This window comes from Ylistrum balloti, unplaced genomic scaffold, assembly GCF_031769215.1.
Source record: "Ylistrum balloti isolate Yb309-2 unplaced genomic scaffold, AGI_CSIRO_Ybal_v1 Utg370198, whole genome shotgun sequence".
Taxonomy (NCBI): domain Eukaryota; kingdom Metazoa; phylum Mollusca; class Bivalvia; order Pectinida; family Pectinidae; genus Ylistrum; species Ylistrum balloti.
Window position 1 is genome coordinate 531,883 of NW_026782174.1, and position 24,400 is coordinate 556,282.

General features: G+C 33.5%; 1 protein-coding gene across 1 annotated transcript; it reads right to left on the minus strand.

The window, feature by feature from the left end:
- Positions 1-9,797: 9,797 nt before the first annotated feature.
- Positions 9,798-15,204, minus strand: LOC132551455 (fumarylacetoacetate hydrolase domain-containing protein 2-like). Its single transcript, XM_060215594.1, has 7 exons — positions 15,000-15,204; positions 14,171-14,387; positions 13,611-13,670; positions 12,905-13,073; positions 12,073-12,181; positions 11,796-11,883; positions 9,798-11,472 (listed from the first exon to the last, which is right to left on the minus strand). Exons 1-7 carry the CDS (start codon positions 15,158-15,160, stop codon positions 11,410-11,412), a joined length of 867 nt encoding a protein of 288 aa, XP_060071577.1. The 5' UTR covers positions 15,161-15,204; the 3' UTR covers positions 9,798-11,409.
- Positions 15,205-24,400: the final 9,196 nt, after the last annotated feature.

Here is a 24,400-nt window from a genome sequence, read left to right on the forward strand (position 1 = left end):
TCTAAACTTGCTTATCCTTTCCCGTATATAAAACATGTATGTGTAATATCGCAGAATATTGAATAAGGATATTGCTTAAACTAAAATAATGATGTTGAATAAGCACGTTTTTTTCTCTACATTTACGATTTAAGCAATATATATGAAATTCTTGTGTAATATTTTCCGGATGAGTTGGGTTGATTGATTAACAAATAAAGTTGTAAAATTGACAAGGATTTAATCACAACTATCGGCTAATTGGAGTCAAATTTAGTCTAATCCATATATTGATAATGGCTTTCAATTTAATCTATGTATTTTTTGGTCAAAATTTCTTCAAAAGGAATTTTACTGAGAATTAAAGAAATGTCTGCAAACCAAGAATGTGAATCTGTGTTTACACATGACAGGCAGGTCACCTCACTTTTCTTACTGCTAGGTATTCTTATGTAGACGCTTTTCTAGTATTGATATTTAATTCCGTAATATTTGCATAATTATTCAATTCTGGACTTAATCAGGGACCTGACGTTCATATTGATTTATGTTTATGCTATTATTCTAAATTATTCTAAATTATTATTCTCATATGTTTTCAGCTTTGTCATAGTACTTTCTTGTTCATGTGAAGTTATTTGTATTGAGCATAATTAAGACAAAAAGTGTCCAAACATTTCAAAATATACTTCTGCAATTTCAACTTTGGTAATTTCGGTTGGTGGTATATTGTCTTTGTGTTATAACTGATATGAGAGCATCTGGTTCATTATTTGGACTTTAGTTTCTTCTATAATGGAAAATTGTCTTTCATGCTTTCACTCACTTTGGCAATTTTCTGTTTATCTTTTCGAAGACTAATATCTATGTTTCGATGACAATATACTTCTTAAGCAAAGACAACAAAAACGAGTCAAATCATTTATCATCTCAGATCATAATCAAGAGCTAGGCTACGAGGTAGGGCGAAATTTTCGTACCTGTACGCGTTGATTTAATTTCCAACCAAGCCTTAATCGAATATTTGGAAAATAATGAAATATATATCATTGTGAAACCAAATTAATCGACCAGATAAATAATCTTGATATATACTTACCAAGTGAAAGTAATAGCCAGCCTAGAAGACGCACACGAACCATCTCCAATTAACCATTTAATATTTCACGGGCGTTTACCGCCAGAGCTAACACCTTCCTCATCGGGATCCGAGAATAGAAACTTGTCAACATACCAAGCCATGGTAATCGATGTTATAATCAGATCGGTTAATTCTAATTTATTTCTATCGATTGATATCTGGTTATGTTTTATTTACCGAGGTATGTCTTAATGACAATTATTTCAGATAATAAGAGTTAAGATTACAGAACAAACCGATAGCCGGTGAGAGAACTCTTACTGGAACAGATTTTATAATCTAGCAGGCGTATTGGAATTTGTATGTCGTCGAACTCTTAAATGTCTCCGGTAATCACTAACACAAGAGGATCATCAATATAAAACTAGGGGATCACCGTTATAACTAGTGGATCATCACTATAACTAGAGTATCATCACTATAACTAGAGGATAATCACTATAACTAGAGGATAATCACTATAACTAGGGGATCATCACTATAACTAGGGGATCATCACTATAACTAGAGGATCATCACTATAACTAGTGGATCATCACTATAACTAGAGTATCATCAATATATCTAGAGGATAATCACTATAACTAGAGGATCATCACTATAACTAGAGGATCATCAATATAACTAGAGGATCATCACTTTAACTAAGGGATCATCACTATAACTAGAGGATCATCAATATAACTAGGGGATCATCACTATAACTAGGGGGTCATCACTATAACTAGAGGGTCATAACTATAACTAGGGGATCATCACTATAACTAGAGGATCATCAATATAACTAGGGGATCATCAATATAACTAGGGGATCATCACTATAACTAGAGGATCATCAATATAACTAGGGGATCATCACTATAACTAGGGGGTCATCACTATAACTAGAGGGTCATAACTATAACTAGAGGAACATCAATATAACTAGGGGATCATCACTATAACTAGAGGGTCATAACTATAACTAGAGGTACATCAATATAACTAGGGGATCATCACTTTAACTAAGGGATCATCACTTTAACTAGAGGATCATCACTATAACTAGGGGATCATCACTATAACTAGAGGATCATCACTATAACTAGAGGATCATCACTATAAGTAGGGGATCATCACTATAACTAGAGGATCATCACTATAACTAGAGGTACATCAATATAACTAGGGGATCATCACTTTAACTAAGGGATCATCACTTTAACTAGAGGATCATCACTATAACTAGGGGATTATCACTATAACTAGAGGATCATCACTATAACTAGGGGATCATCACTATAACTAGGGGATCATCACTATAACTAGAGGATCATCACTATAACTAGGGGATAATTACTTTAACTAAGGGATCGTCACTATAACTAGAGGATCATCACTATAACTAGAGGAACATCACTATAACTAGAGGATCATCACTATAACTAGGGGATCATCATCACTATAACTAGAGGGTCATCACTATAACTAGGGAGAACATCAATATAACTAGGGGATCATCACTATAACACTATAACTAGAGGGTCATAACTATAACTAGAGGAACATCAATATAACTAGGGGATCATCACTTTAACTAGAGGAACATCAATATAACTAGAGGATCATCACTATAACTAGGGGATCATCACTATAACTAGAGGATCATCACTAAAACTAGGGGATCATCACTATAACTAGGGGGTCATCCCTATAACTAGGGGATCATCACTATAACTAGAGGAACATCACTATAACTAGAGGATCATCACTATAACTAGGGGGTCATCACTATAACTAGAGGGTCATAACTATAACTAGAAGAACATCAATATAACTAGGGGATCATCACTTTAACATCACTTTAACTAGAGGATCATCACTATAACGAGGGGATCATCACTATAACTAGAGGATCATCACTATAAGTAGGGGATCATATCATAACTAGAGTCATCACTATAACTAGAGGTACATCAATATAACTAGGGGATACATCATCACTTTAACTAAGGATCATCATAACTAGAGGATCATCACTATAACTAGGGGATCATCACTATAACTAGATCATCACTATAACTAGGGGATCATCACTATAACTAGGGGATCATCACTATAACTAGAGGATCATCACTATAACTAGGGGATAATTACTTTAACTAAGGGATCATCACTATAACTAGAGGATCATCACTATAACTAGGGGATCATTACTTTAACTAAGGGATCATCACTATAACTAGATGAACATCACTTTAACTAGAGGATCATCACTATAACTAGGGAGTCATCACTAAAACTAGAGGGTCATAACTATAACTAGAAGAACATCAATATAACTAGGGGATCATCACTTTAACTAGAGGAACATCACTATAACTAGTGGATCATCACTATAACTAGAGGAACATCAATATAACTAGAGGATCATCACTATAACTAGGGGATCACCACTTTAACTAAGGGATCATCACTATAACTAGAGGATCATCACTAAAACTAGGGGATCATCACTATAACTAGGGGATCATCACTATAACTAGAGGATCATCAATATAACTAGAGGATCATCACTAAAACTAGGGGATCATCACTATAACTAGGGGATCATCACTATAGCTAGAGGATCATCGTTATAACTAGAGGAACATCAATATAACTAGGGGATCATCACTATAACTAGAGGGTCATAACTATAACTAGAGGTACATCAATATAACTAGGTCATCATCACTTTAACTAAGGGATCATCACTTTAACTAGAGGATCATCACTATAACTAGGGGATCATCACTATAACTAGAGGATCATCACTATAACTAGGGGATCATCACTATAAGTAGGGGATCATCACTATAACTAGAGGATCATCACTATAACTAGAGGTACATCAATATAACTAGGGGATCATCACTTTAACTAAGGGATCATCACTTTAACTAGAGGATCATCACTATAACTAGGGGATCATCACTATAACTAGAGGATCATCACTATAACTAGGGGATCATCACTATAACTAGGGGATCATCACTATAACTAGAAGATCATCACTATAACTAGGGGATAATTACTTTAACTAAGGGATCATCACTATAACTAGAGGATCATCACTATAACTAGGGGATCATAACTTTAACTAAGGGATCATCACTATAACTAGAGGAACATCACTATAACTAGAGGATCATCAATATAACTAGAGGATCATCACTATAACTAGAGGATCATCACTATAACTAGAGGAACATCACTATAACTAGAGGATCATCAATATAACTAGAGGATCATCACTATAACTAGAGGATCATCACTATAACTAGAGGATCATCACTATAACTAGGGGGTCATCACTATAACTAGAGGGTCATAACTATAACTAGAGGAACATCAATATAACTAGGGGATCATCACTTTAACTAGAGGAACATCACTATAACTAGGGGATCATCACTATAACTAGGGGAACATCAATATAACTAGAGGATCATCACTATACCTAGAGGATCATCACTAAAACTAGAGGATCATCACTATAACTAGGGGATCATCACTATAACTAGAGGATCATCAATATAACTAGAGGATCATCACTAAAACTAGGGGATCATCACTATAACTAGGGGATCATCACTATAACTAGAGGATCATCGTCATAACTAGTGGATCATCACTATAACTAGAGGATAATCACTATATCTAGAGTATCATCACTATACCTAGAGGATCATCACTATAACTAGTGGATCATCGTTATAACTAGGGGATCATCACTATAACTAGAGGAACATCACTATAACTAGGGGATCATCACTATAACTAGGGGATCATCACTATAACTAGAGGATCATCACTATAACTAGAGGAACATCACTATAACTAGGGGATCATCACTATAACTAAAGGATCATCACTATAACTAGAGGATCATCACTATAACTAGGGGATCATCACTTTAACTAAGGGATCATCACTTTAACTAGAGGATCATCACTATAACTAGGGGATCATCACTATAACTAGAGGATCATCACTATAACTAGGGGATCATCACTATAACTAAGGGATCATCACTATAACTAGAGGATCATCACTATAACTAGGGGATCATTACTTTAACTAAGGGATCATCACTATAACTAGAGGATCATCACTATAACTAGGGGATCATTACTTTAACTAAGGGATCATCACTATAACTAGAGGGTCATAACTATAACTAGAGGAACATCAATATAACTAGGGGATCATCACTTTAACTAGAGGAACATCAATATAACTAGGGGATAATTACTTTAACTAAGGGATCATCACTATAACTAGAGGAACATCACTATAACTAGAGGATCATCACTATAACTAAGGGATCATCACTATAACTAGAGGATCATCACTATAACTAGGGAGTCATCACTATAACTAGAGGGTCATAACTATAACTAGAGGAACATCAATATAACTAGGGGATCATCACTTTAACTAGAGGAACATCACTATAACTAGGGGATCATCACTATAACTAGAGGAACATCAATATAACTAGAGGATCATCACTATAACTAGGGGGTCATCACTATAACTAGAGGGTCATAACTATAACTAGAGGATCATCACTATAACTAGGGGATCATCACTATAACTAGAGGAACAAAACTATAACTAGGGGATCATCACTATAACTACAGGAATATATATATAACTAGGGGATCATCACTTTAATTAGAGGAACATCACTATAACTAGGGGATCATCACTATAACTAGAGGAACATCAATATAACTCGAGGATCATCACTGTAACTAGGGGATCATCACTTTAACTAAGGGATCATCACTATAACTAGGGGATCATCACTTTAACTAGAGGAACATCAATATAACTCGAGGATCATCACTATAACTAGGGGATCATCACTTTAACTAAGGGATCATCACTATAACTAGAGGATCATCACTAAAACTAGGGGATCATCACTATAACTAGGGGATCATCACTATAACTAGGGGGTCATCACTATAACTAGAGGGTCATAACTATAACTAGAGGATCATAACTATAACTAGGGGATCATCACTATAACTAGGGGGTCATCACTATAACTAGGGGATCATCACTATAACTAGAGGAACATCACTATAACTAGGGGATCATCACTATAACTAGAGGAACATCACTATAACTAGGGGATCATCACTTTAACTAGAGGAACATCACTATAACTAGGGGATCATCACTATAACTAGAGGAACATCAATATAACTAGATGATCATCACTATAACTAGGGGATCATCACTTTAACTAAGGGATCATCACTATAACTAGAGGATCATCACTAAAACTAGGGGATCATCACTATAACTAGAGTATCATCACTATACCTAGAGGATCATCAATATAACTAGAGGATCATCACTATAATTAAAGGATCATCACTATAACTAGAGGATCATCACTTTAACTAGAGGATCATCACTATAACTAGGGGATTATCACTAAAACTAGGGGATCACCACTATAACTAGGGATTCATCACTATAACGAAGAAATTAGCTTGAACATCAAGAGAACATTATTATTAGGAGATCAACATATATATATAGTATTGGTGTTATAATTAGAAACCCACTATAACAAGAGGATTTCCATTATAACACGAAGGTCCTGTATAGATATCGTAGGTTATAACTTTCGGATCAACGGTTTATAAATCGGCTAAATTTGATCTGATTGTTTTGATTAATAAACATTCAATTAAACGTTTTAGTATCCCGTATTACCACTGGACAGGCGGACATCGTATTGATTCAGATATAGACTGTAATTCTGTCCTAAATTTCAAAGAACTACCAGATCCCAAAACTAACGTCACTATAATCGATAGTCGGTAGCCAGGAGATGTACAAATACTAGAGGCATGTAGTCTCTGATTCTCCATTCAAATTCAAAAATATACTTGTGTATTATGTCCTTATCCAACAATCAGCGTTTGAGATAATTCAATTTCCACATCGGTGAACTGTCTTACATTTTGTGATATAGTTTAATTTCTGTATCATCATTTGAAACTTTTGCTGAATTCATCATAGACGAGAATATTTTCTCCAACTTAATTTTTTCCAACACAAAATCACAAGTAAGAAAAGGGATCGTTGGAAACATATTGGTTCGAAGGACAAGGATATTTCAACACTTATTACGTTCCCCAAAGACTTAACTCAGGTCACTTCCCACTAATGCACGAAGGTCCATACATTATTCTGTACACTTCGGGAATAAGAATGAAATTATGAAATTGCTCTCGGCATAAAGCACAGACACCGCACTACATTTCATTCTGACCTCGGAAAGTCGCGGTGTACAGCACTTAATATAATCCTTTGCCAGCTCCCAGTTCATTAAAACTTTTTTTTATATAGTATAAATGGAATTTTATTTGTTTGCATTCATTTTATCTTTAAGTGTTCTTAATTCCATATGCGTCAATAAAATATTTCAGAGAATTATTTCAAATACGTCACTGATGAAATAGACAACCACGCGCCGATTGATTATTAAATCAGCATATTAATTCTCAACCGTCCCAACCTTTACATCCTCTCGTCAAATAAAGTGACGAGCCGTTACCAAGCCAGACTAAAGATATTATGAGAAAGTCACTCCTGCCACATCCGGACTTTTAGAGGAGATTTGCAAAGCAACTTCAGAGTATGTTTATCCCGATTGAATACAATACGAGAGATGAATTAAATTGGTTACTGGGTGCTTATAGATTTAAGCCGTAACTCTACATTAACAGAAACTCCAAGTCACAATTTTTATTCGGATTGTAAACAATCTGTATGGACGTCAACGGGACACCTGTCTCTCACGCGAAAACGTCCTACACTGTAGTATAAATTATATATTTATACAAATATGTAAACTGGAAACATTAATTGTGATAAATACACTATTCATTGACAGAAGTTATTGATACAGAAACAGTAAATATTCTGAAATCCTGTCGACATTTTTACATCGATATCGAGGCCCGATTAACTGGGATAACTTGGCGTCTACTACAAAGTCGTCCTCTACCATTTGTCAACATAATATTGAAAAAAAAATGACAAATAATAAAAATCGATAACCTTTTAACAACTTTTTAATTGTTTATTTACTTCCACAAAATATAAAAGTGATGAGATCGAGCGACCAGCCAACAAAAGGGGTACTGCCTCGTAATGGCTACGTATGTACACACAGAATAAAGTATAGTGACCAGTTCCTACGTGATGTGTACGGTCGAAATATACCCTGGCAGCCCTATGAACCATGTTTATTGATAAATGGACATCAATAATTTGTTATTAAAGTACAGTCCCTCAAGCTCAACACGGTACGTGCTTTAATGTTACAATACGGCACTCCTATGCATGGGGTGTTAAGTTTCCGCAATGTCCTGCGCGGTTTGACGAACATCCTCTATAGAAAAGGCACAATGAATACCTCTTGTATCGTGATATTTATATGATTGTAACCATGGTATCGTGTCAACACCAAGGTAAATCGTTTTCAAAATATCCCAATTATATAGTTAAGCTTAAATAATTGAATTACCATTTTGTGAGAACAGTTGAGAACTTTTAAACATTACCGACACAGATAGTATTACAACCGGATACAAGCTCGGACTAGTAGGGTTTAATGACTAGCTTCAACAGCATACATTGTACCTATAAAATGGTGATTCGATCAATACATATTAAAACTCCACATGAAACCTGGACCACGCAAAATGACTATATATGCATCACGCTGAGAATGTATTGATTTTGTGTATTTGTATATCTCGGTGTTGACATCATAGTTTATAACTATTGATAAAACACTAAAACATCTATCTGTGAAATATAACGTTTATCTGAAAATTTTTATTCATATTTCGAACGGGATTTAAGAAAAATACCGACAATTTTGCTTTCAAGATCTATAAATATTTCAATGAAGAATGATTAATATAAAAATTTCAGAAACATTTTAAAAATTAAATTTGCATCTCTTAGAAAAATCATACATTTAGATGGAGTTTGTTGATGTGGATATTGGAGTACACTTGCAGTGCAAATAAAGATACCTGTATATCTGTGACAACTAGCAAACGTCATGCTGCATCGTATAATAAGAGTTATCTCCCTTCAATAAATTGTAACGTCAACTCTTCGTCTGTATTTATTACATCTTTGAAAACCAAGAAATATTTCCTCACAAGGGCCGTTAGAGACGAGTTATGCTCCCCGAATGAAACAAAATTAGTATGAAAAATAAAGGGCAATAACTCCAATATTATGCAAAAGAGTGATGGTTCTTGTGCACTGCTTTTCTTATTGAGATCTACCTATGAAGATTTCATGTTGATATTTCTTATAGTTTTTGTGTTATGCTCCAGAAATAATTATGATCGAAGGACGAACTGACAGACGGACAAAGCGGTAACTGCAAATACATGTTCTCCATTTTGAACTGGGGCTAGCGAATAAATACTGTAGTGTGATTAGTATAGTTATAGACTTTGATCATATATACATGTACCAAAGCCACACTAGAAGACTCTAAAAACACTTTACTAACACTCCAAACTTGCCTATATCATATTTATCAAGAACACATGGAAAAAAATATAAAGTTGATCCAGATATACAAAACACTAGGTCATAGTTTTAACTTTTTATTGCAGAAATATACAGATATGGGATAACAATGTTGGTGTAAAAAACTTTAACAATAAATGCATGTAACAACATTTAAAAACAATTAAACCATTGTTTACTTAGTTTCAGCATCAACAACAACTTAGCCATAAAACACCTTCCTTGAAAGCTCTTAACAGAAAACATGTCATATTGCAAAAGTCTGGAAAAGCTGATATTTTGGAATAAAGCTTAAACAGAACACACGTCTGGTATTTCATTGACCCTGAATTTTGATAACTTCTGTACTTATATGTATCCTCTTTATTCAAAAGTAAAACCAGCAGTAAAATTGTATACCCACATAGTCTGTATCTACCATGACATTTTATTTCAACTGTAACAAAGAAATGCACTATATCTGCTTTAATACCATAAAAACCTGCATAATGTGCCCATCTAGTGTACTACTAAAAGTTTTAATTTCAAAATCTTTAATGCATTAATTAAGGAGTTAAAGTACAACAGAATATAAATGTTTACAATAAAATCAATATCACCTTTTATTTTCCAAAAGATAAATGTAATGATTCAATATCATACATTACTGACCTATACACATTTATTCAAATAATAATCAATAATTGAATGACTAATAAGATAATTTATAATCAACACAGAATTATACACATGATTTAAATAATTGAATTTTTTACAAAATATGGCATCTTGAATAATACTACATATGAATTGCCCGGACTTTCCTGATTATATTAATGTGTAACTAGTTTGCATAACACCTATTCCTCAATCGCCTTGCATACTGGTGAAGGTATCCAAGTGAAAGGTATCAGGAACGCAATACAATTTTAATAAAACTCACGGCGTTGACTCTATTCTCCAGTAGCATTATTCGTTTCCATAATGATACATGGTGTGTTTTCAAATCTTCTCCTATCATGATACTTAAATTTTTTTTTTAATTTGGATAAAATTTGTAGAAACTTCCATCCTATCTTCTATAACTGATCAAAAAAAAAAATGCTGTCTCGAAGTTCTAAGCAGTATTGAGTTTATCTAATGTAAATGAGATAACATATAAAATATTCCTATCTGATGGCAACTATCAACACAAATACAATTAAGTGATGACATATACCATTCAGCTGATATAGCAGTTCATTTGAAGTTTGCATGTTTCCTGACGGATCTATGACTAGGTAATGAATACAAGCTGAAAACGGTTCTGCACTTAATTTACCAGTTTTTGACTTTACCTTAAGATCTAACAATTCAATTTTATCTTAATGAAATTCAACATTTGATAATCAAGAATAAATGTTAATATCACAAGCTCTCTTTATTTCTGAACAACCATTTGGTATTTATTTTTGACTTTATGACAAAATAATGATGTCAAAAATCTAACTATGACATTCATAGATCAAATGAATGCCACCTCAAACTAGAGCTAGAGTTAGTATCGACTGCATGACAATGCAACTTTAAAAAACACTGTATTTCAATTTATTAACTGAAATATTATCAACCTAAAAAGAATAAATTTGAGGAGCTTCCTGGTGGTAGTATCATGTAAGAGAAGAGTTGATGATGTAGTTACTATGGTTACCGACTAGCTAAACAACCTTGTTGATCACACTTCCAATCCCTTCTATTTCACATTCCACAACATCACCTTTCTGAAAAAAACAACCAATAATTGATTCAAATCAATACAATACAGATATATAAACTTAACAGTCATATAGATATCATTTTCAGAACTATTATCACCTAACACATGTTTTGCTATGTCATTGTTCAATCAATTATCTCTGCTGAATTATTTTTCTAGAATGATTTATATGAAATTTTGTAATTCTATTTTGTATCTCTGCAAAGATATTATTAACATTACTACAGATATGGGTGACTTTATAGTCATAAAGATCAGCTCTGGATACTACAAATATGTTGGACTTCACAAAATCAAAAATCTGTATAGCATTACAAAAATGTTTACCTTAAGAAATTCTGGTGGCTTCCTAAATACTCCAACACCAGGGGGCGTCCCAGTCAGGATAAGGTCACCAGGTTTCAAGGTCATAAATCTGTGCGAAGTACAAGCTAATGAATATATCTAGACAGAAACATAATATATTATTGATATAAACAACACAACAGCAGCAGACTTGTGGATGAGTTGGTTTGTGTTACAATCATATACTCACCTTGATATGAACAACACAATAGCAGCAGACTTGTGAATGAGTTGGTTTGTGTTACAATCATATACTCACCTTGATATGAAAGACACAACTGCAGCAGACTTGTGGACAAGTTGGTTTGTGTTACTATCCTGTTTAACCACACCATTGACCAAACATCGCAGAGAAAGGTTGTGAGGATCTGGAAATACAGACACAAAACAATTATTCAACAACAAGAATATTAGTGAAAATGATGAATGCTCCACAAAAATAACTTTATTGGACGCAAAATTTTAACGAAAAGCAATAACTCTGTAACAACATGTAAAGAAGTTGAGGGCCCGGAATTTAGTACAATTGACTACCTCCTGGTATGACCAAATTATGTACGAAGCTTCATTATCCTAGTTTAAATGAAAGCAAAGTTATGCACTAGACAAAAAATTTAACAAAGGGAAATAACTGTAACTGTGGGGTTGCTGGCCCTGACATTGGTACACTACATATTGTCTTAGTATAACCAATGTATACATCAAGTGTCATCATCCTAGTTTAAATGAAACTGAAGTTATGCTCTGGATGAAAAAAATTAAACAAATGGCAACTACTCTGTAATTAAGGGGTTTTGGGCCCTAACATTAATACACTGCCTATGGTCTTAGTAACACCAATTTATATTCATAGATGTGTTATAAAATATACGATACAAACACATGCTATATTGTTATACACTTAGATTCTAAAGGTAAATGTATATATATAATACATAGAATCAAATGACTGATTTAGGATTTGTTGTGTCACGTGTATAACACTCTAACTTTTTTAATGACAGTCTTTAAAAATAAACTGCGAAATTGTTAAAAAGTAAACTGGTAACAACACTAATTATCTGGGATATATAGCTTATATTCTTAGTTACCACTGAGTGCTTCCTTGGTTACAATGACTGGTCCAAGGGGACAAAAATCATCCATTGCTTTCCCGATGGTCCACTGACCACCATTGCGTCCAGCCTCAATCTGCCAGTCTCGAGCGCTGACATCATGAGCAACAGTGTATCCAAATATGTAGTTCATACCTTCAGACTCCTGTGAAAACAAATAAAGTAACTGATAATTTCTGCAGTTTGAAAAAATTCAAGTTTTTTTTCAAAATTTTCTGATGATTCTATGAAAAGTTATATCTTAGTTGTTGAAATTAATTCATAAATTTTGTTTTTGTGTTTTTCCTCTAATGCATGTGTGGGTTGAATAATTAAAAATGTCCCCTATTACAATTTCGTGAAATGAAAAAGATGTGTTTGTCAAGATGAAGATAATCAGATTTGAAATTACCACCTGTTTTTTGTTTGAAATTATGAAATTAAAATTTGACAAGTAAATCTGAAAATAATTATGTCTGTGTTAATTTGGGGGCAAAATGTGAATACAAAACAATTCCATTGTAGATTTTTAAGGTAAGATGTCTGAAAAAATAATTGCATCAAGAGTATAACTTTATTAAGCAAATGTGTAGTATATATGTATTGCTTTTTTAATTGGTTTTGGCTGTGAACTCTTGTCAGTGTTGTCATTTTGACCTCTGTACAATGACCTTGACCTTGGATTTGGATCTAAATCACTTACAGGAACTCGCTTGGCCTCCTTGCCAATTACAATGGTTAGCTCTACCTCCCAATCTAATTTCTGTGGAGAGAAAATGACACAAAATACATCACATATCAAATCCAAGGTATTGGTATAATGTTCCGTTTGCTAAACAAATTTTAGTTTTATGCTTATATCTGCAGTATTTACATTATCAATCTACCAGTCATTAATGACAATTACACAAACATCTGTATATTGCTCTGTGAAATATGTAGCACCATGACAATTTTCCAACATTTCCCATCTCAAATTAAAATAAAAACGTACATAACAACTCTACACTTACCTGTGTTTTCTTACAGGCCTGCAACTCTAAATTTACTTATGTTTCATCAAGGGGACACAGTTCTATTTAACATTGTCTCATCAGGGCATCTAACTCTATATTTACTTGTGTTTCCTTGTGTGGCTTCACCTCTATATTTACCTGTGGTCTTTTGTCAGGGGGCACAACCCTATATCTACCCGAGTTCTTGAGGGGGATACATTTGTATAATTACCAGAATTTCCTAATGGGGATACAACTTTATGTATACCTGTGTTTCCTCGGGAAAATGTATGTCATCTGTAGGGCCAATGATACAACTGGGGAATTTGTTGAAGATGACAGGCTCCTCCGGCACTGGTGCATTCTGTTCCTCACAGTGGTCCTTGTAGTTCATACCAATACACAGCACCTTGTCAGGGTTGTAGATAGGAGCAATGACCTTGACCTCTGACCTTGGCACTCTGTACTCTCCACCCTCTAAAGCTCTGCAATCATATACCCATATCATTGCTCATCACAGCATTTTTGTAACAGGCATGCAAGTTGTATGATGATTGTATATGTGAAGTATGTCATACTTCAACTAAAAAAATCATCTCATCTTCATCTTCCAAGCCAGCTTCTCCACCATTCACGTTAAAGGGAGACTACCTCTGACATTCAGCTACATATTCAAAAGGCACATAAGCAGTATAACTCAGTTTACTCAGCATACATTTAAGTAACAAGCTACTGTGAATATATCACAGACTTTGCGTCATAAATATAAATTCATAAATCAAATACATAATTTTATACATATATGCATCATAATTGCAACAAGTCATTGTGGTTTGCTGACTAGATATGAATAATATACACTGTTTGTATCTATTCTGGTAGACTTGATTTCTTTAGACACTTAAGAATATATAAACCATTGATTGTTGAATTCTATAGAAACTTAGAAATGCATAAATCGTTGACAGTTTTCCTATCAATCAATCAGTGAAATGATTATTAGATTTACTGAAGTGAAAATTATTACTAATGGACGAAGAACGACTGAAATGCAATGCTATACAGTTTTACTAGTTGAAGGGAAATAACTTGGTCACCTTTTGGCTGCCAGCATGCTTGCTTGTCCTCCTTCAATAAAATTTCTCATGTTGGTTGTTAAGGCTGGCTGAACCTGTGACAAGTCGACGATATCACCCCCAGGTGTCGTCTCAACTCCCACAAAAGATTTGCCATTGCGTAAAAACTGTAATAGCCTCATCGCGGGATTATTTGTGGTACAGTAACACCGCTGTGAGACTTCGAACCCAGCTTTCACGCCTCTATGGAACATCTCTGAGTTCTCCCATATATATCAGTTAATAAGTCTAAAATTGATCCGAACAGTTTGTGTCACGTGATTATCGTTACTTTCGTTTTAGTCAGGCAACGTTGGAATGTCTACGATGTACATGCGCAACATATGATTATCGCACATGTGCGACCCAGGCGATATTTATGAGACACACAATCATAACATGCAGTGATTAAATACAAAATATTAATCAATGGTATCGATGACTGTGAACCGTTCATTGAAAACGCAAAAAAAAAAAGTTCACCACAAAGCAGGGACGTATATGACATATGATATGTATATGCCCAAAGTAACATTGAATTTACAATAAATAGCGATACATCTATAGATTCTTTTAAGGCAAAACCAACAGGAATTACAGAAGAATGTGACGGATACTTATTAGCACATTTAATTAATACAGTTTATATACATTTTCCTGACTTCAGCGTATTTTTCCCGATTTTTTTCCTACAGTACAATGTCAATTCGAGTTGTCTCCCCTGCTATGTGGTGATAACGAGAATATGTGGCGTGCAGTAATTACATGTAAATATTTAAGTCCCAACAAAAGTTACTAAAACGATTGATATGGAAATACGGCTTCATTTTCTAACTACGCACGATGAACAATGTACATATACACAGTATAAATATAGGTTAATTATACTCTCCATAGGACCTACACATTTCAAGTTGTTAATTATCAAACTATTAACTATGACAATAGGAGTTTTTATTTTTTTTTATACATTTTTGTTGATTTAATCATTTAAAGAAACGTACTATGTATTTGTACAACTTGGTTCGGCTGTCACAAGGGTGATAAATAAAAAAAAACATCTTTTTCTGATGCTCGACAAATTATTTTGATCCAAAATGATTACTTTTTTTTTTTGAACATTTTATCTTAAATTTAACTATGTGATTGTTTATTTTGATAGTTTACTCTTATCATCCCGTGGTCAGTCATGTCACCTAGGCTTATAAAACAGCTGGTGACCACTTAGCTGAAGATTATGCAGGAGGCCCGCCGTATGTTTATCCGTTCTCTTCCACATTCCATCGTATCCATGTTTTCTTTTTCTCCTCCCTTCATTCGACACTTTTCTTTATAAAACTAATTGAAAGTGATGTCTTTGGCATAATCTGATAAAAAGAACAATTTATATCAACGTCCGTCACCTGTTTCTGAAGCAGTCTTCGTAATTAATCATATATATTGTGAAAGGTAAACTATTAGAGTGAACGAAATTGAGCTTAAATCCACATTGCTGATACGATAAGGGTGTATTTGGAATTAACACGACATTACTGCCCTCGATAAATCCGCCGTCATGACATAGCTATGTTAAAGATATACATTTAGCGTACAAGGAATTCGGCTGGTTAAGCATCATTGGGACGTAACAGCCCCTTCTTTGACAACGATAATAGATTTCCTTTGAAGAAATGTGTTAGTGGTAACATAGACTATATAGTATTGCAAATATGTTACGCAGTTTGTAAGAACGTCTACTCTGTAGAATTACAATTTTTAAGATACGCATATTTAAGGTAAAACATCGAATTTCACACACAGGCTTGTACTAGCAATGTGAGATAGACTGAAAAAAAATCCACCAAAAAACACAAAAAATATATACTGCTCATTCGTCAGCCAGCATTCAATAAAGCAAATCGAATATCAAATCAGCCGCGAATGTCCACACAGAAAATAAGGAAGCAGAGATGGTATAAATACTCAAAGGAAATATTCACTGTTAAAGGATTGACAGATCTCGGCTTATAAAAAGTGATCATGTTATTCGGTTTCACAATTCTGCAAATTAAAACGAAAGTTATAATCGTGCATATATATTAGAGTCAAATGCACTAAACGATATAATATCTTCTACGACATATTATTTGGTCCCCATAAAACAACTTGTGAAGACCACGAAAATGTTAATATCTGTAACGATGGGGCAACATCTGCCGTGTATATTGGAGTATACCAGCCGAAACATTAATTTAGTACGCAAGTTAAAAATTGTTTGAGAGAGCGCCGACCCACATTTTGATAAAATGATATCACTTAATTACTCTGTACCCATTCCGAAAGGTCACGGGAGGATGTATTGAATCTACAGTACTAATTATAATTCTTAGGACTAAAATGATTTAAGGTGTTAAGAGGTACAAATAGTATAAAAGCGGGTAGTATTATAAAATGTACACCTCAGGGCATATACTGTGTCAATCACTTTAACATCAGCATTTCCATGCTTGATTTTGATATCCTGAACTACACAAGGTTATTAGCATACATGTACTTTATATTTCATTTTAGTAGCATCAATACTTTTAGCTTCAATAGACGTTAACTGTACAGTGTTAGTAATACTGTATGTCAAGACAGTACTGCATCAAAAATAATCTTGGTTTAGGCTGGGTTTTTTTATCATTATCAATGAATATTTCGTGTTTTTGCTTTGTATTGTTTTCATTTATTCATTTTTAATTTTCTCTTCCATTTTTTGGTGTTTGTTTTCATTCTTTTACTGAATATTTCTGATGAATTATAAGAAGCTTATTTATATGTATTGATAGAGCTACCCTCAATTTTCTGTTTTTGTAATGTAAAATATATTTTAAGTTTTCGTGAAATTTGTTGCTTTGATACATTCAGCTCGGGTCCATGTTGACGTTGTGCTGATTCTTGTTCTCGTACATCAGTTACCACTAATATTTGCTTTATTTACGAAATTTTTACCAAGGGAAAATGATCGACCGGATTCATCTGTAACTTTATTTGAAGCCTTCATGTTTTGACCACAGGGTCTTGGCACGGATTTCCATCCCACGGCACATGTATTTGCATAATGAATGTATAAGGTGGGTTGAGAATTCGTGTAAAGTCCCCGTGGTTTTATCGTTTGTACATAATTATTTTTTTCTTGATTCAATAAAGCTTAATTATGGTTAAAATATGACGTCATCACTCAAAAGGATTTCATTTGAAAACGACGGCTATTTCAATTAAGGTACATGCTAGTTTTGACTGTTATATCAGTTTTGTGTAATAATGAGGTGTTGAAGTCTTAATATCTGCATATACCACTAGTAAAAATCTTACCTGCCATAAAACGCACTAGCCTGTGATATTAACTGTATAAAATGGATGTGATACCTGTAATTTTATAATTTGTTTCTAACACGTACAAACATTTTGATTTCCTCATATATTCTATGTTATTAAGCTGGGTTATTTAGAATGTTTTCATTAACTCTAAAAGCAAATAATTTCACATATCATTTTGTACCTGATACATTCAATCATTTTAAGGTATGTGTCATTTTCGTTTTTATGTAATTAATAATTGGTAAGATTTAATCTTACGATGAAACAGCAATGAGAACTCGATTTGCACCTAGCTTTACTGATACGATCAATGGAAACTTAGCTTTCTGGTTGTATTTTGATTGACAACACCCATTTCGGTTAAATCCACCCAACATAACGTTATCAGGAAGTAACTTGTATGATAAAAAAAGAACGATCGGATGCGCCAATGAGCACGAAACAATGGACTTTTCTGATGGAATGATTGTTTACAGTAATTGAAGAAAACATACAAAAAAAGAACGAACGGGGATACTTAGGGGAGTTCAGTCCAAATGAACGAATTAACATGATGGCTACTTCATCTGTCCTCACAAATGGCGTTCGAATTAATTTGGACTGTTGTATTTTTGGTGGTTTTGAGGAGTGAAGAATGAAAGGAAGGATTGCATGCGGTTGATTTTTAATTTCTATTTAATAATTTTGTTCTGTCAATATACACATCCGTTCGACGTAGCACTATCTAAGATTACACAAAAGACACTCGAATCGGTTTAGCATCCATCAATACAAATTCAGGATTAGTTATAGTAGATACAAATAAGCGATAAAACTGCATGTTTTTTTTTTCTTTTTAAGTCCCACAACTAACTATTGTTAGGGAGCTTCATTTCCTGAGTATAAGGACAGTCGGATCATTCATGTTGAAATATTAGTATAATCATCTATTTCTTTCACGGTTCTGTGCCAATGACCAGGCGTAATTGTCAGCACTACATAACATACCACACAGACTACGCTTAGTATCACTGACAATTTAAGAGCCAGGAACAACTATGTAAAATTAAGTAAACTTTTGACTACACTGAAATATAAGATTCGACATCAATATCTACGTGATTTTGTATACAAAAGTTTGGCATGTGGTAATCAGGTTCGCGAACGCTACTTGTATTCATTAATGTATAGACGCATTTTATTATCTAACATCTCTGCCCTTGGTATCTACAGCTTTACACATATCTATATACTTAGATATAAACTATATAGAATGCATTCAAGTTTCACAATCAATGATCTTAAACTATGAACATTTCGACAAGTCCGCTTGGCGTGACACAAAGATTGTCAACAGTTTTTGTGTTAATATTTAACAGGTCGTATTACATGCTCTCTGTTATACTTAAGAAATTGTCATACCGTATATACACCTGGCAAAACCAACTACCCTCCATATTAGAGAGTTCAATGATGCGTGTAAACCTTAAGTATAAACTTGAAACACTCGCACGGTGGGACTTTAGTTACCAGCGGTTCACTTCCTATCCACTACTGCCTCACACATACAGATGACGAAGTTCCACTTCACAAGACTCCATCGTTCTCAACTACATCAGGATTAAGTCAACCATAAAGTGGATTAATAAATCATTTATTTATTTATACAACATCAACAAAACTGTTTGGATTGGACATCATGACTGAAAGTGAATATAGAATGTAGACAATGTTTCATTAATGTCGACAGAAGCTTTACAACAGCAGAGGAAGGAGAATCACTGACCTTGGTGGTCAGAACTTCTTGTGTTGGTTGGATGGATACACACGGACAAAAGTGACCAGATTTATGACCATGCCCAGCTTCACAATGTTATCAGAGGTAAATAAAACCAGTAGGGTTAATGGCTTCCAAGTCGTCTTTGATACCACACACAATTAGGTCCATTTACACATGTTTGCTGAACCACAATTTGCTAAAGATAAAGGGCATTTATCGCGTACCATTTCTGGTATCTTGTATAGAAGGGGGTATCATATTGTAGTTATACTTTTAGTCCATTTTCTGTCATCATCAGGTAAGTAACCTCTTGCATCTCTTCTATGTTTGATATAATTATTTCTAATGTAGAAATACAAGTGCTTGGTAATTGATATTCCAAAAAGGAATATTTAGAGCGATAAATTAATGGTTGATGACTATGTCATCTGATCAGGCTGTTTGCAAGGTACGTATAATTTAAATGTTCCTTACTATGGTAAACACTGTCTTAGAACCATATGAAATAAGTAAGAAAATTATAAAACATTACTCTGCTAAAATGTTTTACTCTGAAGTTTGGTCTCTGAATGAAACCAAACACTGACATCTTTGCGTGTAGGAAACAGAACAGAAAGACGACAAGCATAGAAAATAGTAACATTGAAAGCAAACGTGCTGGTGATAAAATCATAACAGATTTTTCCTAGTTAACATGTTTGATAGTCAAGATTGAACTAATGACAGTCCTTTGAATATCGTTTTCTATTCTTTTTGAAACATGACCACACAATAGTATTGAAAAATCTGTGAAAACATTAAATGATGGAAATGCCTTCTCATTTAAAATTTTTTCCTGCTAGTTTGATTTAACAGTACACATATTTATAAGGAGCATGAACAATTTCATGTCCTTATTTAGTTGCTTATATACGAGTCATACCAAAGTCAATTACTTGTAGGGAGCCATTTGAAGTAAAGCTACAGACACTGGCCAAGTGATAATACAGTGAACTTCATGTATAGTGATGGAACTAATATTCAAATAGGTTTTAGGCGGGTAGTAACGTTCACATTTCGATGAGCTACAATTTTTTGAATATATTGAATAGTCACAATTACAATATTCTTTTTCATGGGAATATTCAATATGCAAGATTTATTAGTTGAGAACTTACATCTGACAAACGATTGTAATTAGGAAAGAAAACAGTTCAATAGAATGTATTACTACTGAAAATATGTGCTAATTGTATATGTTCATTAGAAAGTTGGAAATTGAAATTTATTCAAAAATGGGGCTAATGCACCTCCCCGTCTAGATTTTGACTTTTCTTTGTTTTTTTTTTCTCATTCGTCTCTTAGGTTAAAACATTAGGCCCTTTACAGCACTGACGAGTTTTTGAAAGACGAAACAGCTGTTTGATACAGTTTCATTCATTGTTTGGCTCTACTGTATCTACCTCTAAATTTGTATGAAAAAGTGTCTTTCATTTGTGTATTTTGTACAATCTTTGCAAACTAAGATTTTTTCAGCGATTTTTATTTCGCATCCTTTATTTCTCGCTGTTTAAAGTAAGATATTTTACATAGTTTTTGGTTCTGTTTGGTACTTTTAGCTGTCTTTCATCGCCTGCTTTTAACTCTTCGTATTGTCACTGAAGTACTCTGTGTTCCGTGTTTACAAAAGTGCTAATTTAAATTACACTTAAAAAATAAAACTTTATACCCTTTCAATAACATTGTAAGATACCAGCTGTTCAGCTCTTTTTGTGATTGGGATGCAATGTATGTAATTCGGATAATTTCACACGGTATCGTATGTCCTGAGGAAAATAATGTATGTATGGTTACAACTTGTCTGTAAAGACTACAGAAAATATGTGTGCTTTATAGCCACTACTGAGAGAACTCTTATTGATTATACGGTTACGAGTTTTAAAAAAACAATCTCTTGGAGGTAAAACTTAAAAAAGTCTTCCATACCCTTTAAATTTCAAACAATGGTTGCAATACAAAGAATGAAAAAAGTCTCTAAAACGCAATAATTTTGCAAACAATGACTATAATAACCTTAACCTGGGAAGTGGTATTTTAAAACCTATATTGTGTGTTTGTCAGATCAGAACTTTGATATTACATAAGTATGAAAATTCAAGATTTCAAAACAACAATGACAACTTTGCAATCCAGTGTGCTATTCAGTAAATAATACCCGTCTATGTGGAAACTAGATGCACGTGTTTTTACTGATCACACCCATTGGACTGGAGAGAATTAATTATGTGAACAGTATATATTTTGGTTGACAGGTCAAGGAGGACTAAATAACACATTATCTACATACATTGTAACAGGAATGATACACTAGACTCTGCCAATTTAAAGCCTTGTTAGGTTAGCATATCAGAAAATCGCGTCAATTAGTTATATAGTCATGATAATTTATTATATCTACCATAATGAACATGCATTTGTGCTCAAGTTAGTAATCAAAATATTAATAATGATATATCTGAAAGCTTTGTCGGTAATATTCCAATATATATATATATATATATATACGTGCTCTTGTGGTTGTAAGCTGACTTCAGGTGTAGTGAGATTAACAACCCCCGAGCTCTACATGTCTTCAGTAAAAGTTTTGTACTTTAAAAACTTAACGTGCCGTAATGTCGTTGTTAAAACTAATTAGGTAGAATCGGCAGATAATTTCTGACGTCTGGAAAGTCTCCAAACACCTTGGGTCACATATCGAAATACAGTGACCTATAACTATCAGAAATCCGAATACACTCAACATACCACGTAACAGTACGTGTAAATTCGCCTGAAGATATTTTAGTGTAATGATGCGTCACCCTGTAAATAGGCCTCTACATCTATGAACGTTTTAGTGACGTACTGAATCAATATCTATTTTAGAGAAACATAATTTTTAATCATCATGATCGATTTGATATTGCTGATATGATGATAAACTTATTAAGTGAGAAAGCTGTAAATTCTAAATTTGAAATACTCGTGGAAGTAATTGAATCTAAGTTATCGAGGTTGAACGGTCACATATAGAAGCTTTAACACAGGTACCGATTCCACAAACGGTATATATACATGTAGAGTATTTCACAAGTATTGTAGGCAAGACAGTATTTGATTTCTTCATCACTTTTCTTTTGAAAATAGGATGAGTTAAACATGATTAAAAGAGCAACAGTACACCGCAGCCAGGTTTTGTTTTATAGACAGGAAAATCTCGATATAATATCCCTCGTTTAAATTTAATGACAGAGATCAATGATTAAATTCATGTGTCATCTTTGTCTCATTAACATTGAAATATATGTATATATCTACTCTTTTAAGTACATTTGATGACAAATTACGTTCATTTTGTGTTATTTCAAACAATGTTTAACTAATCTTTTTTCATCCTACGTTTTATCCTTTACGTCACTTCTTACTAGTTACTGTATATTTATATCTGAAAACATTTTATTGACAAATCAATGTTTCTCTTGTGTAAATAAATCGACATAAATATACAAAAGGTTTCTCTTTTTTTTATTAGATTTGAAGTAATGGCAATTTTTCCAAGTTAAAGTACAAATTTCTCCTGTACGATTATGATTAAAACTCGGTACAAATCCTTTTCTCATTTGATTAGTATCAGCGACGCTCATATTCACAACTGACACCACTAACATGTCAACAAAAGATATTTTTTCATGTTTGTCGTGTCCAATCACTCACATTAAATGATATTAAAAACATCTCATTTTTACCAAAATTAAATTGCAAGCAAAAGTATGTACTAAATTTAATATGAGAATGATATATTCTACTTTTCCGAGGTTTTTGTAAGTTGTAATTCCGCACGTGGAGTGATATGAACAACTCTTATGTTTCAAGTCATCTATTGTACTTATGAAAGGGACATTTTACCTACTCCTTGTTCACGTCAAAAGGCAACAAACACTTGAGTTGCTGGTAAATGGAGAGGCTTATTAAAATTTACCCCCAACTGCCTAATCTCAAGTTATTGTAAATTCTTTTCATGCTTGTTGTATTTTAAACCATGGGTTAGTGCTCCGCTATTTGGGTTTTAAAGAAAAGGCATTTGTTTTCAAGATAGGAAATGGTGTTGTGTGATTGTATCTTAATTACAATGTTAGGTATTTGCCATTTATCTATGTATGTTACTGTATATACCATTGTTTGAAGTTGTTTTAAATTTGAACTACGAAGATCTTGCTCGAAAGTTTACCTGTACTGAAAAGAAAATCTAAGAAGACATGTCTTG